General features: G+C 40.0%; 2 protein-coding genes and 1 long non-coding RNA gene across 4 annotated transcripts in view; 1 reads left to right on the forward strand and 2 right to left on the reverse strand.

Moving 5' to 3' along the window:
- The first annotated feature begins 1336 nt into the window (after window positions 1–1336).
- Window positions 1337–7832, forward strand: LOC120419292 (uncharacterized). Its single transcript, XM_039581957.2, has 4 exons — window positions 1337–2372; window positions 6528–7142; window positions 7212–7477; window positions 7651–7832. Exons 1-4 carry the CDS (start codon window positions 1586–1588, stop codon window positions 7828–7830), a joined length of 1848 nt encoding a protein of 615 aa, XP_039437891.1. The 5' UTR covers window positions 1337–1585; the 3' UTR covers window positions 7831–7832.
- A 5707-nt stretch (window positions 7833–13539) lies between these two features.
- On the reverse strand, window positions 13540–15457 carry LOC120419296 (uncharacterized). The gene is made up of 2 exons (XR_005605692.2): window positions 13663–15457; window positions 13540–13599 (listed from the first exon to the last, which is right to left on the reverse strand). It is a non-coding gene; the product is annotated as an uncharacterized LOC120419296 (long non-coding RNA).
- Window positions 15458–20324: 4867 nt separating this feature from the next.
- The window catches only part of LOC120419284 (uncharacterized), a 135768-nt gene continuing 132823 nt past the window's right edge, over window positions 20325–23269 (reverse strand). For both annotated transcript variants that reach the window (XM_039581951.2, XM_039581952.2), the window contains 2 exons: window positions 22929–23213; window positions 20325–22773 (listed from right to left, as the gene is read on the reverse strand). In XM_039581951.2, the coding sequence (XP_039437885.1) occupies window positions 20680–22773; window positions 22929–23213 (2379 nt within the window). In that variant the 3' untranslated portion in view covers window positions 20325–20679. The remainder of the gene's footprint in view (window positions 22774–22928; window positions 23214–23269) is intronic.

Here is a 23269-nt window from a genome sequence, read left to right on the forward strand (position 1 = left end):
TATAGTTATTTAAACTATTCTCCATTTTCAAAAGTTTGCCTAGATAATATCGAAGGCCGCCATCTTAGGCCCACTGGGCCCACAAAACGGGGTACGCTTAGGGACCTAGGGTAATGAAATGTTCTGGGAGAAATTTCAAACACCCAAAGTCATGCAAATTTAAGGATGAAAAACTTGTGGTTTTTCTTTGGTGCTGGCGCGTTTCTTGCACCGAACAAGCACAAACATTACAAAAACTACCAGATTATTATAAACAACAGTTTTACAATGTTTGTGATTGTTATAAATCTCGTTTATTGCCCAAAATTATTTTAAATTGATTCCAACCTTGTTCTTGCATAGTCTTGTTGCTCGATTGGAACCCCGATTTGACAGTTCGATTGAAACCCTGATAGTGACATTTCGCATCTCCATATAGGCTCTCTAGTACGCTCAGTTTGTATGGGAGCTGTCAACATGCTCCCGGGCTGCTGATTTCAGATGTCGAACTCACAACACTTATTTTGATGAAAAGGACAATTCAATGTCAGTCAACATTGTTTTAAATGATGCTGAACATGCGAAATAAATTATTTGTAGACAACAACACGCTTGGAATTGTGATTTTATTGAATTTTTCATCAAAAACCCTTCAGAGGGTCCACTATAGGAAAGTGGTCCACTAATGTTGCTTTTTAATGCTAAATTTACTAGGGTAGCAAATAAGGTTGGTTTTTGCATGAAACCTTTCTTGTGGATTAAGAATTTTCAAAATCTGACTTAACTATCTAAAATTACAAGCAATTTAAAAAATGGTCTGAATTTACATAACCTCAATAAATTTCCCCACAGGGTTTTGCCTTCCTCACTGAGAGGGGATGCCATTTTCCTCCAAGGAGGTGTCTGTATAATGTTGACAAAAAGCATGTAGAGGTAGTCTGTTTATCACTTATTTTTATTAGGTGCTGCGATCACGTTAGGGGCAATCCATAAACCATGTGGACTCTTTAGGGGGGTTGGAATCACTCTATAAAGGAGAGGAAGGCACCAACCACCTGAAGGTGGATTAAGTAACGTTTTTTATTGAGCTTCAAAGAGATGGGCTTATTTTGGAATGCTACGTGTTTCGAGTTATTGTTATTTTATTTTTTGTATTGTTCAATCAAGTTCATCAAGTTCATCAATCAAGTAACACATTTAAAAATATGTCCATTCCGTTGGAAACCAAGTTCCTCACAAGCTTGGAGTCAGGTTTCAACCATTTAGTAACAGTTATCAATAGCCGTAAACACTCAAATATATCCCTCCTTCATTATCATGATTATGACAAAGTTTCAATTTCGCACAGAACCGTTTTCACCTGCGCGCCCCCGTCCCTCTAAAGCTCCAAACTAGAGCATTCATTTTTCTGGTGCAGTGCGCCTCTAAAGACCATCTTCTCGACGACGACTCTCGTATTTTTCTGGATGATGAACATTCAAATTGCGCCTGCTCGGTATGTTTTGCTGAAATTTAGCGACAATTTGCGCAATAAGTGTCGTTGCTGATTTATGTTTGTACTTGTCTGCCGAGCTTGCAACTCTCTAGTTGTCGTCGTCGTTAAGAAATGAAGAAAAGACCAGACCCTTTCTACTCCACACGCGGCGACCATGCAATCCGTGTCACGTCATTATCCGCCATGGCGATGCGCAAAAGCGAAGAAACGGTTCGGTGGCCACCCGAGATGCACCACCGCTGTGGTCGGTTCCAAGCGGTGCAGCTGCTGGCACTAGGCGTCACGTCGTCGCCAAGGACGGAGATGCATCGCGGGATCGTCGTCACGACTGCACCACTGCTGTATCTTGCTTCGTCGCTGGTTCTAGTGCTTGTGGTGAGCCACGTGGTCGGTGATTGGGTTGAGATTCCGTACCTGCAGCCCAAAACGACCACCCAGCGGACCACGGTGATCCGGAAGACCGTCAGCCAGCTGCACAAGCCGGAGTTTATCGCCGGATCGAGCTTCCTCAGCGAGGTGCTGCCGCAACCGTCCAGCGGAGAAAGTGATCGTAGCGCGGAAGAATCCCACGAAGAATACCCGGAAAGTGACCACCATCGGAACCAATTTCCGATTCCGGGAAATCGTTTCCCCCACGGTTCGGCCCACCCAGTGTTTAGTGTTAGTGATTTGATGGACTATGAAGAGTTTGTGGAAAGTGTGAGCACAACGACGGAGAAGCCGGTTGTGAACCATTTTGGAGAAGAAACCTATGAATTCGAGCCAGGTGGTACTAGTGGAGGAAATCTGTACGGAAATTTCCAGAAAAGATTCTACGAATACCCGCGTGTTAATGTGTCTAATAAGCTGGGATGGGTGACAAATCATCCGGTGAAGGAACCACCTCTGTTTGTTACAGGTACATTTTGTTATTTAGTTATCCCTCAAATTTTCCTCTTTTTCAAATCCACAACCGAAAATGCTGTTTCTTATGGTAGTACCGATTGATGTTTGATATTCTGGATTCGAGTTCAAGTTTACATGGAATTTACTATGGGAAATTTTGATTTTTCGTTCATTCGCTCCTACAGGCCTGCGGAAAACACGTAGAAACTTCTAGGATGGCCAGCAATGAGCGGAATCATCTGGAGAACAACTTTCCCTAAGAGACCAGGTCGATTCGTTCAACCCCCATCGAGCTCAACGGCAATACATTCGGGGTTTTCGGAACCAACGGTTTTCGCCAGGAAAGCATCAAATTTTCTTAGCATGCTATAAATGCTTGATGAACACCGCGACGCCACATGTCAAACAGCTACCACGTGGACTAGCATTGCCTATAAAAATACATTTTATTACTTTTTGAACCATAGAATTAAAATTATGGTGATCCTGATACTATTTAGCTGTATTGTAAACCTCCAAATAAGATCAAAATAGTAGTTTATGCAACAAGTTGCAAAAAGAGGATTTTTTCAGCACGAGGCGTACATTTATCCAACGAGGTTCACCGAGTTGGATAAATACGACGAGTGCTGAAAAAATCAAGTTTTGCAACGAGTTCCATACAACATTTTTTGCAATTTCGAAAAACACCCATTGATTGAAATTTTAAGTCGAATTTTCATGTATTTTGTCAATAAATCGTTAAAATCAAAAAAATGTTGAAAAGTGTTACTTTTCGAAACACGTGCTGAAAAGTTCAACTTTTCAGCACCCATTTTAGTGCTGAAAAGTTGAACTTTTCAGCATTTATTTTGAAAAGTGTTGCTATTCGATTCTGTTATTTTTGGTACAGAAAAGTAGGCTATTTCGTCGTTCAAGAATGACAGGAAAAGTAAGTAGTTTCACGACGGAGTTGCAAAAAAACATGTTATGGTGCAAATTTTACAATCAAGTGGTAGATGTTTGACACATGGCGCCGCGGTGTTCATCAAGCACCCATAGCATGCTAAGGAAAATTTGATGCTTTTCTGGGGAAAACCGTTGGTTCCGAAAACCCCGGATGTATTGCCGTTGAGCTCGATAGGGGTTGAACGAATCGACCTGGTATCTTAGGGAAAGTTGTTCTCCAGACGATTCCGCTCATTTCTGGCCATCCTAGAAGTTTCTACATGTTTTCCTCAGGCCTGTAGGAGCGAATGAACGAAAATTCAAAAATTCCCATAGTAAATTCCATGTAAACCTGAACTCGCTTGAGACAAGCCAGTTTTCAACCAAATGAGCTGAAATTTGGCGTGATATTTATTGGTATGCCCTACAAGGGGAACCACACCAGAACTTGATCTGAGAACTTTTCAAAATCCGTACCCACCCTAATATTCAGTGATGTCCCTGGGACCCTTTGGTAACACTATGAACTCTGTGGAGCCCATTTGGGAAGTCTACTAATCTAATTTTGATAGATTGTACGATTTGAAAGACAGTCATCCTACTGTATACACTATCGAAACATGCAAGAATCCCGAATTTCAACAAAACCTTTTTTTGTACCAGCTCAAAGCTTTTGATATTTTTAAAAACCTACCTGACCTCGATATTCATGCGATTTAATGTTTAGCTTGCTGTGCAACGCAAAAATCTGATGACACTATTTGATTCAGCGTCCACTTTCCTAAGAAAATAGTGATCTAAAACTTAAAAAAAAATATGTGCAACAGCCTAATTGAAAAATTATAGAACTATATGTTCTTTTATATGAAAATAAGTTGACGCATCGGATTTCTCTGGTTTCTAAATTTTCAACAAGGATTTATAAGTCTATAACTTCCTGGGAAGCTCTTCAAAATTTCCCGGAATTCAAGTGGCCCTAAAATGGTAAATTTTCGGTATTTTTGGCTTCCTCATCTTACTGAGGAAAGGCTATTAAATCACTCGAAAAATGAACTTATTAATTTGACCACGTAGACCCACCTTCGCGTATACATATCGACTCAGAATCATGTTCTGAGCAAATGTCTGTGTGTAGGTGGCTGGACAAAAAATTGTCACTCGATTATCTCCGAACTGGATGAACGAATTTTAACCCTATTAGTCTTGGGGTCCCATAGGTCTCTATTTAAAATCAGCAAGTTTAGTTAAGTACTTCAAAAGTTATGCTAAAAAACGATTTTGGCGTTTGTCCGGAAGATTGTAAAAAGGGTGGTTTTTGCAAGAAAACCTATCATGTTATACATTTTCAGAAAGGTATTAAAAAGACCTTTCCAATGTGTGTGTGTGTGTGTGTTCAACCAATCCAATATCCGTAGGCCGGCTACGAAATTATGGGAAAGTATAATCTGTATCAGACTTGGTTTATGCTGATACAACTTATTGCAGTCCCGGACATTAGGTGGTGTTAGCCCTCGCGCTGCTTCCAATGACCCATTTCAGAATGACAGAGCTTCTTGCGGTCCAATTCCGAGGCCATTGGGCATTGTCCGGCCCCGCCTAAACATAGAGCAAGAACCTGACGGGTCCTCGACCTATCTTTAAACTTCCAATCCCATAAGGCAAAAATGGGATCAGCGTGTATTTAGTTAAGTGGCAATGATTAATGCAATGTCAGTTTTTTTTGGGTTGATCTCACCAAATTAGTAGAAGCTCCTCCTTAATGTTTTGACTGAAGTTCTCCGCAGATAATGAACTGGTAAACGTGGTGACCAGAATATCCAGAGCCGTTACTCTAGAAAGGTTTTCCAGCTGCTTTTTATGCTGATGGGATGGCCAACAACACACCTCGGCTGCACTTCTTCTTGTTCTTTAAGACACCGAACGCCCCAAACCAAAATTCACAAAAAAAAACTAAAAAACTAAATCTTCAAAACACCGTCATTTGTCTCCAATTTGCAGTTCAGGATTTTTTGAACGCGCTCGTAACTTCGAAAACCGTACAGCAAAATAAAACGATACAAACGATAGAAGTGAAAGCCGACGCAATTTGACGTTTGCAAGTGGAGCAACGCGATGCTAAAATAAAAGAAGACAACGAAGACAACTTTGAAAGTTTTACTAATTTATCCTAAATACCACAAAATCCGACAACTTTTCAGCAAAATCCACAAGGAAACACTTAAATGGATTATAGTGCCGCTTTAACACAAAGAATAGGCGCTCCTCAAACAGTTTTACACCATAAAATCGCGAAATAAATTGTCGCGTTCTCACCGACGAACCGCACGCTACCACAGACTTAACAGACCCCCGTATTAAAAAAACTTTTCCAATGAGCTCAAAACATTGAAGATCTGACAACCCTATCAAAATATCAAAAGTATTAAGTAACGTTTTCCAATATTTCCCGCTTGCCACCCTCTATCTGGGCCAAACTGGACCTGGTGTATAAATAGGGAAAACAGTTTTCAAGAGCACAAAGAATTAAATTTACATATCAATGTACTGTTTTTGTTGCTCTGTGTTTTCACTGGCCCAAACCAATAAATAATTCCAATAAACTGTACAAAAACATGACTAAAAGAACTGTCTCAATCCACCCAATGTGTACACAGAAAAAAAGTTGAATTTTGGAAGGTTGATAATTTGGTTGATTGAATATTACCTCTTTTTGTGAAATATTACTTTAAAAAACCTGTAAAAATATGAAACTAATGAATATTTATCAAAAACTGATTCATCATTCATCATTTTCAGAGGTAAAATTTGTCATCATTTTCTGATGAATATTACCATTTCTTTTTCTGTGTACCGATTCGCCCGTATTTTTTGTAAATTAAGAAGACACAGCGCTTTTTCCATTTTAAATTTAATCATTCACAAATTGAATAGGGGAAATTCTCGTATTTTTGGCAGGTTAAGCACTCGCTCTTTACTCCGTCCAATTTGCTGTTTTTTACTATTTAAACAAATTATTTTGTAAAACTTATGATAGAAACTTGCTTGCTCACTTCCTATAAAGTCATTTATCACTTTGTTTCAGTTGAAAACGCTTTTTATTCCCACTAATTTTTATGCATTTTGTAATTTTTTTGCAGTGTTTTATGAAGTTTGGCAAACATTTTTCAAGCTTTCACAATTATCTTCATAAAAAATGTATTCCAATGCTAGTTCATAATCCATGTCAGTTCCTTTCCCCCAGCAAATCGCCACCCAGCCACTCCCTTCCCCCCGGACCACCAACCTCTGAGCAACAAGTACGAAGAGGAATCGATCGAATATTTACACACCGACTCCCCGCCACATCGCCCCCCAGAACCAGTTCCGTTTCCGGTTCGTCCGCAAGCCCACGCCGTCAACGATCGCGTTGAACTGATCACCGCACCCGAAGACGACCAAGCCGAAAGTTCCGAATCCTCAAGTGAGGAAGAACCTGCCCACAGCCACGTGCTGACCCGGCCATCAACGTCAAACGAGAGAGACTTCAACGGTCCAGCAAGCGAGAAACCCGCGCCAAAGCCGCAATTTCCGGACTTTGACGATTACGATGCCAAAGGGCAAGACGATGACGACGACCAGTCATTCCGGAACTCGAGTGTGAAGTTTGTGCGACGGAAGCGCCCCGGACAGGTTACGATCGTGAAGATTATTCCACCGAGGCGTCGGTTCCGGCCGCTTGGTGAAGGAGGGGGCTTTTCCGGGTTTCTCAAGTTTATCAAACGAATGCAGGACGGGTTCATGCTGAACACGGCGAAGAATATTGGAGACAAGATTAAGCTGCTGCAAAACCTCAAGGATCAGCTGCTGTTGAGTATTGGTGAGTATTAAAAAAGAAGATTGAAGAAAACAGTGTTATAAATGTTCAACAAATTTTTAACCATTTCAGAGAGCAAAATGTCCACCTTGTGGGGAAATTCGGAGCCACCCGACAAAACGGAAAAGGTTGGCCACCCTGGCGTAGTGACCAAGGTCAACCGGAAGGATCACCGGAAGAAAGATCAGCACCACCGTCGTCGCACGAAACGCGGTGGAGATTGGCTCGAGGAGGTTCACACCCACCACCACGGCGGGATGGAGTTTCCCTCAGCCGAGGCGGCACTGTTGACGATTTCTTTCCTCACGTTTGCCGTTTTCCTCATCAAGCTGGTTCTGGTGAGTGCTCGCACGTGATTATGATGATGAAGATTTTTCCGGTTGGTAAGAAGGAAAAGGGAAGTTTCGTTTTGTTGACTCTTGTGTGTGACAGTGTGAAAAGTGAGAGCGACTAATTTGAGTATAATCGTCGTCTTTTTCTTTCGATTTCTCTCCGTCTGCTCAATTTCCAGCAAGTGATTAACACGATCAAGGCAAAGCATTACACCTACACCACCCTCAACGGTATGACGCCGGTAAGTACGGCAACGCTGAAGCTGGTAAAGCGCACCAAACGCAGCGACGACGCACTGTCCGACCAGCATCTGAACATCCTGAGTGCTATCAACAGCTATAAATTTACGGGAAATTAAAGTGGAATGCGTAGAGCGGTGCAGCGACGTTTGTCATTGTGAAAGAACTTTCCCGTGGCAGGTTGACATCATAATAAGCCTAGCTGATTTGTAATAACTGAGAGAAATTTTCTTTGAAATCATTATACCGTAAACTGGGGTGACTTTGATAGCCCGGGGTGACATTGATAGAAATTTGATTTGGCCACTATTTTTGATACATCCAATGTAACAGTCTCATTTTTGCATATATGTTCGATAATAAGCTATCCCTTAAATACTTACATACTCAAAATTCTCAAAAATGGTTTGATATTAATTTGACGGGCATTTGAAAAACCTATCAAAGTCACCCCGGGCTATCAAAGTCACCCCAGTTTACGGTACCTTAATTTGTATTCTTATAAAATTAGTTTTTTTTTAGAACCGCCATCTGGGGTGAATCGGTATACATGAGGCGAATGGGGACAGTTGTTTTAGCCTTGTTACTGCATAATATTTGAATATTTTTTTTTGGGTTCGTATGAACCAGACACAGATTAACAAAAATAATGCCTCCTTCTCATAATTTCAAGTTGGTCGTCGTTGATCACTGCCGTTCATGATCACCCGCGACAGACACGGAAGACGAAACAAAGAGAATCGCAAAAAGTAACTTTTTCAAAACTTTTTTTTTTTTTTGTAAAATCACGATTACTCGTGATGTTTAAAAGCAAACCCCTTATGTCTATATATACATTTTTTTTGTAATTGTCTGCTCTACAACTTTGTAAAACATTTTTACACTCTAAAAAACAACCCTGCAAAGTTAGAAAAAAACACGAAATTTTAAAATGAATAATTTTGTTCTAAATTTGTATTTTTTTTTTGTAATTTGTAATTTGTTGATTTATTGGGTACGATAACTTGTTAGTTAACACTTTTGATCAGGTCAAGGAAGACACTTTAGGAAATAGGAAAATTACAAAGGATCCAAAATAAACTTGACAAAGTACTCTAACTCTAAGGCTCACAAAATTAGTTTCGAATGGTTCTTTTAAATGCATTTTTGAAGGCCAACAATGTCGGTTGACCTTTTAGCTCCGCAGGGAGGTTGTTCCAGCACGTGGTTCCGGCGACGAGCACACTTTTTCCGCTCATCGTTGTGTGTCTCGGGATGATGAACGAGCGGGTCCGTTCTAACTGTCCTCTCACCAGATGTTGTTGGAGGTACTCCGGCAAGTTTCCATCGTACCCCTTCTTCATGAAACAGCTTGTCCGAAGCTGGTAGTTGATCGGCAAATCGTGTCCAAGTAGGGTGTGCCGCACTGCGGCGGTTGTATCTCGACGGCGCAGGTTGTATACAAAACGCACTGCCGACTTGAAACACCGGTGGAGTTGCTTCTTAAGCGCCGCAGACAGCCCGTGATAGTAGACAATGTCACAGTAGGTAAACAGTAAAAAAATAACCCTTCTGGGTCAATGTAGATTAAAAAAGTACATTAAATTTCCCATGAAATGACTTTCAAAACAAATTTACGGTTGAACAAAGGAAAATGGCAGAGTTTTTGAAAAACACCTCTTTTTTCGCATGTTCAAAAATTGAAGGGTTCGTACCGCCCCTCCGTCACGAGATATTAAAAAACGGACCTCGGATTCGTGATCAGTGTGGAATCTTCCTCCAGCCATCACGTCTGCTCCGTGCTGCAATCCAATCTCAACTGCCGTTTGACATTGACTCTCTCGCTCCTGTATGTTCATTCGTCTGACAGATCTCTCCGTTTACACGCAGAACTTAGTTTACTCAATTTATGTGTAAGTGCTACTCATGGAATAACTCATAAGTCTACAATCAGGGACAAAAGTTAAAAATTAAAAAAAAATAAATATTGAAATAACAAGCCATAGTTTCAATATTTGCAAGGAAAAACTGTTTTAAAATGCATTTAACACTAGTTCAGTTGTTTTGCAATCATTAGTTTTCAAGAAATGTAAGATTTGACGAAAACAAAAAATTAGCGAAAAACCAAATCTTTTTGCGATAATAAACATCGAAAATTTTCTAATATTCTTAAGATTTTTAAATCAACCCGAACAACTGTGATATTAGTTATCAGCCAAACATAGATATAGGGTTTTTTCTCAAAATTTATTTTCCCTAAAAAAGCACCCAGCTAGCATAATCTAAACGTAGAAACATGTACCCTCCCTGCAAAGGCCTATGAATTGATCTCAGTTGAAAGGTTCTCCAAATCTCTGAATTGCAAATGTACTGTTAAATTCTAATAAAAACACAATTGAATTGAATTGAATTAAATCAACCCGAACATGCTAAAAATGATTCTAAACGCAGGGGAATGTATTTTAAATTAATTTCAGCTGATTGCACTCAAATTTTCATTCAAATTTTGAAGTTTTTTGGAAACATTAAATAAAATTTGTATCAGCCTTATCCAGATTTTTGAGCATGAAGGACGTTTCAAGTAGTAACGGTGTTACGCACGCCAGAAATGTCAAAATCGCATAGGAGTACAAGCAACATAAGAAACAAAAAGTGTAACTGTCATACCATGACACACATTTTTTTTTGGTAATGTTGGTAGCATGAGTGGAAAAGGCCAAGCAATTCACGAACGATCAGAATCGCTAAGTGAACCGATTTTGATTGTGGATAAGTGAATGAAAATGAAATGAAAATCAGAACCCTAGTTCAAAAATAAATCAATTTGATCAAATTACATACAAGTAGAATATCTCAAAATTGCATAGTACAGAAAATTGATTTAATCCACTGAAAAGTAGATTTACAATCACTCAAAATTAAAAATTAAGTCAAATTCCAAGCTATATTTTTGCAGACTTTTTACATTTTTTGAAACATGGTATCATTAACATTCCAACGCTCAAGGCTTCAAAAAAGTTGGAACGGTAACTTCAACTCGCTGGTTCTCGGGCAAAACTCAACCAATCAAGATGATTCTTCTTTCCAGTGATTTGTTAGGATGTCTAGATGATTCTAGAACTTTGCAGAACTTAATTTGTTCAAATCTCTGATTTTTGCGATCAAAAACATCGTTCCAACTTTTTTTTTCTTGCGTAAAAAAAAAATCGCCGAAAATTCAGCGGAGGCAGTCGTTTAAAAAAAGTTGGAACGATGTTTTCGGTCGCAGAAATTACAGATTTGTTCAAATCAAGTTCTGCAAAAATTTAGAATCATCTAGACATTCTTACAAATCACTGGAAACAAGAATCGTCCCGATTGGTTGAGTTATGCCCGAGAACCAGCGAATTGAAGTTACCCTTCCACCTTTTTTTGAAGGCTTGGGCGTCCGTGTAAGTTGGACAAGCGTTGGGCGTTCCAGTGTTAAAAAAAATATTTTGAAGCGATTCCACGTCAAACGAGCAGGATCCAGATCAAAAGTGCTCCAATTTGGTTCAAATTTGACATGGGAATTCCATAGCCAAAATAATTAAATCGAAGTAAAAGTACCATGCTTCTCCATAGAAATGAGTTCCCTGTACATTTTGCTGGAGACGCATGGTTCTTTAGGTTCGATTAATGTATGAAATTCCGATAATTAAAATAAACATATCTAAGAATACTGTGCCTGGATATTCATATTTTTTTATATGTTACGTAAAAAACATTCTAGAAAAATATTTTCAACTCTAGATTAAATTTACAAAACAACCTATGAGTCATGGGTTTTCTATGCAAACTCTCTGGTTCCGAGACCTTCAAATCTGCATATAAAAATTGGCTCGGCGATATAATATTGATTCTACCGTTTCGGAAATTTTTTTTTTTTTTCAAATGTGGTTTTTGCGAAAATTTTCAAAAATTAATGTTTTGGACCATCGTAATCACCGAACAAATAAATAACGTCATGATTCGAAATCCGGACATCTTATATCTGGCATAAAATCATGTAATAAGTTGGAAATGTAGAAGTATTATCAGGATGTAGTACAAACAGTCAATTTTAAGAGAATGCATGGAAAATATGTCTTTTCTAAACATTTTTCATCAGAATTCCAAAATTAAAATGACTTGTTGTGCTTCGTATCCCGGAGACTGGTAAAAATTGATTCGAAATCCGGACACTTTTGCTTCGAATTCCGAACACTCGATTTTGCTTATGAATCGCATAAATTTGGACTGAAATTCAAGTGAATGGCATTCTTTAGGTCCCAAATAAGCTGTAAACATCGAAACAATCGATATTTTATATAACAAATTGCTAGAATTTAAGGAAATCAGTACCATTCAGGGTTTTGCTTTGCCTTCCCGGTGCTTCGAATGCCTATGAAATATTTCAGCGAAATATTTCACAGTTCTGGTAAACTCATATTTTTATTTATTTTTATTGTTTTGGCATGGGCTACTGCATCCAGAGATATTTGAAATTAAAGTTGATGTTAGAATTTATCAAGTAACACAGTTTTGACAATACATATGCAAACTTATATCCAAATAATTGATAAAACAAGCTGAGGTGTCCGGGTTTCGAAGCGTCCGGAAATTCCAATCATGACGTTACGGGTCTAATTATTTTGGCCAAGGAACTTCCATGTGAAATTCACGATTTTTTTTTAAATTGAAAACAAATATTTTTACATTTTTAGATTTTGTAATTTATGAATATTAAAAAAAATCATTTTTAAAAATGTCAATTAACCATTGACAATTGAACACTAAGGTTTAAAGGAAAAATATTTTTTGTAGCTAGAAACTTTTTGACGACCAGCACACTAAAAAACAATTTTCGGGAGAGCGAAGGTCTAGAAATTTGCGCCGAGAAGAAAACCCAATATTTTCGGAACAAATACAAAAAAAAAACATATTTTTGTACCAAATTTCGGATCAATGACAATTTCTCGTGCTTTTTTTTTTTTCTTACAAATCACACTTTATTCGTTACTGATAAGATGGTTCCCTCTTTAAATACAAAGCGATTTGGTTTTCCCTGGTTCGTCGTCGGTCGCACAAGCTCGTCTTCGTCTGGTCAGTAAAGAACATTGGGTGCTTATTTTCTAAATTGCGGGTGAAGCTGCGCCAAAAACTGTGTTTGTGTGTTCTTCGTGATGGTGGTGGAATTCGAAATCGTACTTATCGCTAGAATGTGCTCAAGATACATACACCTTAACTAAAGATAAGCGAAAACTAGGTGCTTTAATGTAGTCTACCATTTAATAGATTTATTTAAAGTATTCTTCTCTATCGATAATAAAATAGCTTAAAATGTGATTTTGTTGGTTTGTTTGTTTGTGTGTGTGGGGGCTGAAAATCGAATCCGGAGTGTCCTATTGGTTAGTAAAATAATTACTGAATAAATTAAACCTCGATTTTTGTTTTTACTTTTCTCTAACAATTATTAACATTTATGCAACAAAAAATATCGTCTACCGTTACAGTTACAGTTACTTTAGGGCGCTAGAGCTATTAAATCGTCACATTACGCTATGGACCGAAACTGGATGAGAAGAGGATTCGCTCGAAGGAAAACAAGTTGGGGTCAAAAAGGGGTTCGTTTCAGCATTTCCGGTTTATCTCGCTCGCTCGCTCGTTCTCACTCGTGTGCACAAGTCGTTTCTGAAGGTGTGGGTGTTTGAATAGTTGAGTTGTTTAAGCTTAAGCTCGCAGTATTGCAGTATTAGGAGAGATGGTTTGGTTTGTGTTGGTTGGAATTTTCGGGGCGGGCTCGAGCCGCTGCGGCGGATTTACAGTTCCATGGCCTTTTCCTGGTCAGCTTGCATTCTCTCCCGCAGCTGGGCGACGCTGTCCTCGATTCTGACAATCAGTCGGATTTTCTGTAGATTGAAAATAAATATGAGGTAAATAGTTATCACAAAATAAATAATGAAGAAACTCACGTTGGCCTTATCGCCGGGGGTGTTTCTCCACAGCCAGATCATGTAGCCGGGGATGCACAGCATCGAGGACAGGGCGGTGAACCAGCCGAACGCGTGCGCCCACAGCGGGTACGAGTAGCCGAGGTACTTGACCGGGGTCCACTGCACGATGTTGAAGATGAACACACCCTGTGTTGGTTGTGTTTATTTGATACAAAAATAAAAATGATACAAAATTTTACATTAGATATTATGAACGAGATTTATAAGTAAGAGTTGGGCGGTAGAAATTTGCTTTCAGAGCTGATTTAAAACTTATCGCATAATCATTAAAAAAAGGGTGATGTAACAATCTGTGGATGACAGAAAAATAAACATTAATGAAATAACTACAAAAGTTACCCTGATTTTTGTTTATTTACCTTTGTATAATCCATATGAGAAATTCTCGGATTAGTTTTCAAAAAGCCGTAAGTGCCATTGGTAAACAAAGTCCTTTTTGCATCGGTATTCGACCTACTTACGAAAAACTTATATCAAAAATGCTCGAAATTGTTCATCTACACGTCCTTCAAGTGCCCCATACTTGAAATAAATTAAATTTTGTTTCATTTTCGAGAAAAACGAAAATTAGTGTCAGAGGTCACAGTGGCTCTTACGGCTTTTTGAAAACTCAACCGATTATTATTCATGAAATTATCCGATTTCATGAGTTTTTCATGTTGTACATATTTGTCTCCCTCCATTTAAACCTTTGGACTCCTAGGTTTGAGCAGAAACTTGCAATAGTGACCACGACCACAAAAGACCTGCGGGTCGTTAAAGTGGATGAGTTGATTGACATATTTGGCTAAAACTGAGGGGTCTTCTCAGTGGCAAAAAAAAACCTAATTTATCTGTCCATACAAATTTTCGTACAATTTGTCCATGCAGATTTGTTACATAAATTAACGAAAATCTGTTATCACTTTAAGTTGAAGTTACAAATCTGGGTTTTTATGAAAAGGTCCAAAAATTTTCAGTTTTTGCTTTTTGAATCTTTTTTAGTACCCCTGACTCAAGGGTGATCTAATTTGGTTCAAAATCGGGATTCGTACATGTTTTGATTGTATCAATAGCTCCACCAAATTTGAGCTTGATCAGAAAAAGTCGAATTCGAATGTGTACTTTTTTGTGTACAGTTGACGTGAAATGACCCATAAATCATAAATCCTGCGTAAAAAAATCACGTTGCAAACTAGTTTGGTAAATACACTCAACCCCCGGTGGTTGGTCACTTTTTCGTTGGACACTTTTTTACGGGGTTCAACGTTGGTTGGTCAAAGTCGAACTAAAAAGTGACGAACTGTCACTTTTTACACGGCGCTCACGCACACTTTCAAAACAAACGTTTGGTAGTGTGTGTGAGCTCCGTGTAAATAAAAGGGGTGTCAAACTAAAAAGTGACCCCGTTCGTTTGACAACAGTTGTTTAAAAAAATATATTTTGGTCATAAATGTAGTTTTTGCCTTCCTCACCTCAATGAGGAAAGGCTATATAATCACTCGAAAAATGAACTTCTTTATTTGACCTCGTAGACACACTTTCACGTATACCTATCGACTCAGAATCAAATTCTGAACAAATGTCTGTGCGTGTGCACCGAAAAATATGCACACGATTATCTCCGGACTGGCTGAACCGATTTGGACCGTTTGGCTAGAGTTTCAAATATTGTAAAAAGGGTGGCTTTTGTAAGAAAACTCGTCATGCTATATATTGTTTAAAAGGTATTTGAAAGACCTTTCCAACGCGTTCAAAATATTGAAGATCTGACAACCCCATCAAAATTTATGAGCACTTAAGTGCTATTTATATACTTTTTTGAGGCCGTATCTCTAATATTTTGATGAAAAAGTTGTCCGGATCTATCACGCGACCTATCGTTGGATAGGTAATCAAAAGACCTTTCCAACAAGTCAAAAAGATTAAAGACCTGACAACCCTATCTAAAGTAAACAGTACTTTAGTGTTTTTAATGAACTTTTTTTGAGGCCGGATTTCAAATATTTTGATCAAAATATGTGAGGAAGGCACCAAACACCTAAAGGTGGATTAAGTAAAGTTTTTCTATTCAATTCGATCAATTTGGCAATCATTCCTTAACTTATAAAAATTTCAATTGCAAATGTTAGAAAAGCCGTTATAAATTGAATTTTTCCTTTACATTTTTGAAATACTCTATTTTTTATTATGATCAAAACCATCATGGCTGACTTTTTTTTTATTTGACTGATTCTACTATTGGTGAAGTTTTTGATTAGAATGTTCTTTTTTAAATATATTATAGCAAAATAAATTTCAAAAATCCCTTTAAAAACCCGATTTAATATCACCAGAGGTGAAATAGAGCCTTTCTTACAAAATGATGAAACTCCGAGAAATATATTGGTGCAATTATTTTTTCAAAAACATAATGATACCATCCAGTGAGAATTTTACCAAAAGCTTCGAATCTTTTAAGGCTAAACTTCAAATGCCTTTTTTTAAATTTCAGAAGTACATTATTTGTCGCAAGACATTTAAATTTAATTAAGAAAAACATATTGGATTGACATTATTAGAAAAAAAATAAAGGGTACTCAGTCTATAATGTTAGTCTATTCTGCCCACCATTGAAAAAACGGCTAATATCCACTTTTGGCAAAAACGAGATATTAGCACCAAGTGGTACAGGATGTTCCAACGCATCTTCTGGAACTTGAATTTCACTGAAATAATGTTTAGACTTGGCTGCCGATGCGAAAAACTAAACGGCTAATATGCCACTCTTATGGGAAATTGCTTGAAGGCGATTTTGTGACAAACACTAAAACGCGTTTTTCTCGGAATACTTGATTTGGCATAATAGCCGAATTTTCAATTATGGGCAGTATTGCACTTTGTCGATCAATTATGAGAAGCCAGAAAGAACACTTTCACGCGCAGCGTAAAACGCGCAAGCGTAAAAGCGCTGGCGTTGAAGCTTCGACTTAACTTGTCGAGCTTTCGAGCGAGAACGAGCCGGGACTTCGAATTTGATGTTCAGTATATGTTTTTGTATAAATCCAAAAAATTAATAGGAAAAAATAGGGTAAAAATAAGACGAAAAACACTAAAATCGCTATATCTCTGGAAATACATTTTGGAAAAGCTTCAAATTTTGGGCCCAAACAGTTTATGGCGCATGTTTTCGAATGGCTCTTTGTTTGAATTTGAATTCTTTAAATTTGATAGGGTTATTTGTAAAAAAGTCCAAAAAATACCTCCAAAACTGGCATTGACCACATTTACTGGTCGAAAATTGTGAATCGAAAAATAAAATGTTCGTCTCCGACCCCACGGCTACAGATCTGGCTTTTAAAAATTGTGGGTTTTACGAGCGGTTTTCCAGTGATGGAAGACACAAATTTTTAAGAGCGGATACAGACATCGGCCATGTATTTCAGAAAAAGAGCTCTCAAAAATCAGACTTTGAGTTCCGGGTTTCGGGCCAAAATTCAATCGAAAGAGCGCATCTAAACCTTCAATTTAGTAATAGGATTTTTTCCTGGGACGAATCCTCGCCGTGCACGATTTTTTTTTAGATTTCTGAAAAAAGCGTTTTTCCAAAAGCAAACCTTAAACCTTTCTTTTGTAAGAAAGGCAAAACAGGTCGACTGAATCAAGAAATCTGCTAATCAAAATTGTGCAAAATTTCACAAAATTGAGCTAAAAGTTTTTTTGTGGTGATTTTTTTTAGTCATGGGGTCATATTTTATATTTTAAAGAACTGCTAACTTATTGAGTAACATTCCTATACTCAATTATGTCTAAACTATATAAAAAAATTCCGTGAAATTCTAACGTTTTGAAATTGACATGCCGCGTAATTTCATTTTTTTACCGTAAAAAATCACTAGCCCTACTTATGTCTTACTGTTTGGATGCTGCCAAGGGAGCGTTCTTTTATAACGTAACGCGAAATTTGGGATTTTTGACCCCCTCCCTCCCCTTCGTAACAAATCGTAACAGATGAGTGAGCCCCCCTACCTCCTATGTAACGCGTAACGCATCTTTTTGCAATTTTTTATGAATTCTTGTATGAAAATTTTGCGTTACGTAACACAATTTTTCTGTCAAAATTAAAAATATCAATAAACTGAGAATTCAGCAAAATCTAATTTTTTGAGTTGTTTACTGATCTTCAGTTGATCAAAATTCAGTGAAACTTTACTGAATTTCAGCGAAAAAAATTTGGTGTGTATGGTTAGAAAAAAAATCGCAATCAAAATAATATTTGCAACAAGTTGCAAAAATATGATTTTTCAGCATGAGTCCTTTGTCCTCATTGGATAAATACAACGAGTTCTAAAAAAATGGAGTTTTGAAACGAGTTCCATACAACATTATTTGCAATTTCGAAAAATAAACATTGAAATATTTTTTTAAACGGGGAAAACCGGGAATGTGTTGGTGCGTATAGAGAAATTAAAAGTGAGAGTGTATGCGTGCAACATGGAGTTAAACTTTTCGAAGTGCCATGGAAAACTTCACAGCAACTTCACAGAAAGTTTAACTCCTTGTTGCAGATTTGACAGCTAGATAACCTTTTTGCACGATTTCCGTCAAAGTAGCCTGTGATCACTGAAATGATTTGTTGCGTCATATTTTTTTTCCAACAATCGGGCCAAACATTCAAGATCACGACCACTTGAAATGTTAGTCATGATTCCAAAATCTTCTAAATATTTTTTTTTGAGGATATCATAAAATTTCACAAATGAATCGCAGCACCGTAGCATTGTCATTGTAGAAGATCAGATTGTTTTGCATGTGTTTAAAACTTGCGCTTGCATCTGCGATCCTGCGAGTTTCCTATTCTAGACCAGGATTTACTATTTTTTATTCGCTGTATTTTAGCAACCAGAGGTCAATCTCAATGTCTCTTAGGCAATTTTGCTGAAAATTTTCTGAACCTCTCGAAAAAATATTTTCAGGAATGGACAGTTTTTCTTTTAAATCCACAAGAGGAAATTTTTCAGTTAAAATTAAACTTTAAGTGGTTTTATCTTGAAAACGGTGCACTTCAAGCAAAACAATTCAAAAGGGCCAAAGCCGAAGTGTAAACAACTACTCACGTCAGTTGATGTTTACATTAGAATCCAGCAGGATAGACTCTATGTTTACAGTTTTGCTTCGGCCCTATTACAATGTTTTGCTAGAAATCATAAAACATTTTTGAAGTACTTTTCGATTACAAATGAAATATTACATTAAAAGCTAATGTAATTTTTTTACTAAAACTTTTATTTTTTCCAAAAAAAATATAACTCGGCGCAAAAAAATATAAATTTTACTCAATTTTTGTAGGTCAGTGTGATAATCGAGTCTGCATCAGTCCAGGGACTGATTTTCCGATCCCAGCTCAGTACTTACCTGCAAAGATTCAACTTTCAATGCAAAACTCTTCTGTAATACAAAGCAGAATTTCAATCAACGAGCAGCTTTTCCATGCACAATGCAACATTCACATTCTCTGATGCAATAGACTTTGAGTAAAGAGAAATAAAGGATGCTTGTGATATATCTTCACCTGTTACAACAGTAAAAAGACGCTCAATCTTCTTTTTGTTTTGTTTTCTTATTTTCGCTTTTTACAAATAGTTACCAGTGAATTTGCGGTGTGTTTACTTTTTTGTTATTAACATGTTTGTTTGTTCTGCAAAATTTTCGGTTATGAGACTGCATGAGCGCGCCACTGAGAATGAGTTTGCATTTTTGTTTTCGGTTGGGATTTGTGAGGGTGGTGCAAAAGATGTTGTCACGGGGAATGGCGATGAGTTTAGAGCACTTGCTTATGTTACAAGATGAAGTCAGAATGAAGGAAATCAACGAGATTTTTTGAAATGTGAAAATGTATTCGAGTGTTTTTTTGATAAGGAGAATGGAGAAAAAATTACCAAGTAGAAATAGCGCAATAATGATAACTAGCTTAATTCTAAACGAAACGTGCTTATCTCTGTACAAATTCCTCGACAATTCAGACTCGCCGCCAAACAATTCAATCTTCTCAGCACTTTTGTTTGTGTTGTGTGTTGTTACGAACCTGTACAAACCCTAAACTAAATATTTTAGCTTTTTTTTCAACGTATTTTTTCTCTGTTTTGTACTAAACTCTAACCACAACTTAAACTCTACTGGAAAATGTTTGTTCGAGGGAGAAATAGCTGAACCCCGGCACCAGAATTTTCTCTCTTCGAGTTTGAAAGATTGCCGCTTCGCTGTTGGTGAGGAATTCTTCAGCGTTTCGTTGCGAAATTAAATCGTTAAACTATTATTTGCAGTTTCTAGACTGAGGGTTTTTTTTTTGTTTGTTTGTTAGTTTGGGGGAAGGGGAAAGTTTGTTTGTGTGGAAATCTTTTGGCTGTGAGTTTTTTTTGTGTTGTAGAACTATTCGAAGTTACAAAGTAACAATAAATACATCTTATCGCTGATAAAAAAGACACCATTTGGTGAGAATTTTGTGGAAGAAACGTTTAAATTCATGATCTCTTTTTTTGTTTGCCTACATAACCTCTCTTTGATATTTTTTGATATATTTTAGGTTTTTTGTTGACGGTTACCCTTTCTCTATTTATACAACTAACAAATCTCTTTGTTTGAATAATGCTTTGCTTGCGCGGTTAGCCAATGTTTGACAAATATTTTAGTATTAAAAAACAAATATTTATACACTTTTTAAGGGTTTCTCTAAATCTTTCTGTGTTGTGTGTGAGTGAGTGAGTGAGTGTGGAAAAGCACTAACTTCCGGATCCGGTTCGGAAGGAGTTTGGTTGGCTGTGACGACGTCGACGAACATTTTTTTATATCACATTGTTTTTTCTCTCTCTTAAAAAAGTTTGTTTTGTTTTTCACCTATAAGGTTTTACACTGGGATAAATCAAGTGCGTCGTGACGCTCCACGTCACGTGGCACTCTTTCACTTCCTTTAAGACGATCGCAGTAGGCCAACCCACTTGTTTTTGTTTACCTTCTTACTCAGAGCTTCTTCTCCCAGATGAGCACGTGGGCGTCCGTCGAGTTGGTTTGGCCGAGCCCGGCCAGCGACGTCACGGAGCCGGTTCGCTGGTGGTGGTTCTGGGGCGAGTTGGTGGCGGATTTTGCGGCGCCGTCGGCGCGCTCCCAAATGTGCCGCCAGTTGACGTAGCCGCGGCCGCCGGTCAGGGTGAGGATGGTGCGGCGTGCGGAACCGTTTTCGCCACTGCCGCCGCCAGCTGCGTTGGTCGTTCCGTTGGCGCTGCTTGAGGTGGTCTTTTTCCGCTTGCCGGTGTGGGTGGGGAACTTTTCCGCCGGTTCGGCGGGTTCTTTGGAGGGTGGGGCCGCCGCGGCCGTCGTGGGGACGGTGAGTTCCGACTTGGGGTGGGGCGTTACTTCGTTCTCGTTGATGTGCTCCAGGTCGGACGCGTTCATCTTGTGGCTGGCGCTGGAGCTGTTGCGGGACACGTTCTTGCTGCCGCTGCGGCTGCCCACGTTTTCGTCGCTTCCGGACGAGGTGTACACGCTGGAGGAGCGCGACTCCATAGACCAGTTGGACAGGTCCAGGGAGCGCGGTCGGCTCACCTTCATCCGCAGGCGGCGATCAAGGGTGGACACCTTGGCCGGGATCGCGGCAATGTCCGGATCGCTCCGCCGCAGGTAGTCGTAGTTCGGGTCCAGGATGTTCCGATCTTCTCCGTTTTCGATGTCCTCCTTGACGAAGATCAGGTCGCTGTACAGGCCGTACACGTCGCAACCCTGGTCCGAGTACTGCGACGAAGAGGAAAGCGTCGAGTGGATCGACGGCGAGAAGGCACCGCTGCTGGTTCGTAGATTCCGCGGCAACGTCTTTGCCATCCGCCCAGCGTCCATCGGAGCGGGTTTCTTCCGCCGGAGAATCACCGGACTTGAGCAGATTTGCTGCTTCAGCGTACTCGCAGACACCTCCTTACCCTTCTCCGCATCTTCCGCGCCCTTCTCCACAGTTTCCTTCGACTCAACCACACTCTTCCCATCCAAAACGTCCCCTCCCGCCTTCACTGCTGACTCTGGCGCCAACGCATGGTACGACCGCGTCACCAGCGGCAACAAGAACGTCACCGGCCCAAGATGCGCGTGGTACGAAATGTTCACCCCGCCGCTAATGATCGGAACACCCTCCAACCGTGGCAGCGGGATCGTCAACGTAATCCCCACGTTCGTACCCACCCACAGCATTCCCTTCGCGGCCATCAGCGCCGTCACCTGGATCGCCGTCGAGCTGGACTCGCGCGACGGGTTCTGGTGCGACGACGTCACCCGCAGCACGTTCGACGCAATGTTGATGTCCTGCAGGTGCTTGAACGTCTCCGTGTGGTACAGACAGATAATGCTCGAATTCTTCAGCGAGATCCACAACCCGATCCCGGAATGCGCCAGCAAATTCACACTCGCACTCACATTCCCCACCGTCGTGTGCTTCACGTGGAAACTCTTCTCCACCTCGCAACTCCGCCCGTTTATCACATGGACGTGCTTCCCCGCCGCAAAATAAACACTCGCATTTATCGCCAGCAAACTGCTGATCGGCTCGCTCTGCACCGCCAAAATCTTCGGACTGTTCAAGCTCCAAATCCCCAGCGCCGTCTTCCCAAACACCAGCACGCTCCCGTTCGTCATCCCCACAAACACCCGCTCGTTAAAGTACAATATCTGACTAGGAACCCCCGGCAGCGACAAGTTCACCAGCTGCTCATCATTTATCGGATAGCTCGCCGAGTACACCAACACCCGGTGGTTGTTCGTCCCCATCCACACGCTATCCGCGCCCACGTCGTCCCCGCTCATCAACCCGCCCTCCTTCACGTACTCCATACACGTCACAATGGTCTCCGCCAAGCTGAACCGCGCCACCTCCCCGAAGCCCCCGTTGCTCTGATGCTGGGCCGAGTTGTGCGCCAAAATCGTCAGATGGCTGTTGATCTTGTCGCTCGAGCAGATCCACAGCGTGTTCGAGTGCTTGGAGCGCTTCCGCGAGGAGGGCCGGGGACCGTGCCGAGCGGCCGCCGCCGCCATGCCCGATGCCAGGTTCGACGAGAAGTAACAGCCGCAGCAGACCTGGAAAGCGAGAAAGTTGTCGAGTCATGCAATGGATGGTACTAGTGTTCAGGATGAAGTTGAAGCAAAATTGAAATTAAATGCGTGCTGAACTGCAGTATGACTATGGGTTTTCGTCATGAATTGAAGGTTAGACCTCGACTAATTTGACTCACCTCGGTTTGATGCTGCGACTTGTACGCCGGGTAGGCCTTCACGAACAGGGGCATCTTGGCGAGCGAGTAGCGCTGCTCGTGCTCGGCACCGATCTGCCACGCCGGCGAGTTGTTCGGATCGAGCGCGAGCTGCGCCAGCCGCAGCTCCGTAATCCAGTCCTTCTTGACGACCGGGTTCTCGATCTGGAATGTGTACGTGACGTCCTCCTTGCCGCCCTTGGCGGCGTTCTTGAGCACCAGCTGCAGGCAGCACGAGTCCACCCAGGAAATTTCTTCGTCCTTTCGCTGTTTTGAAAAAATCACTGTTAAGCTTCAAGCTCAAATCAACTTCCAAGAAGCAG

The sequence above is a fragment of the Culex pipiens genome, chromosome 1 (assembly GCF_016801865.2).
Source record: "Culex pipiens pallens isolate TS chromosome 1, TS_CPP_V2, whole genome shotgun sequence".
NCBI classification, from domain to species: domain Eukaryota; kingdom Metazoa; phylum Arthropoda; class Insecta; order Diptera; family Culicidae; genus Culex; species Culex pipiens.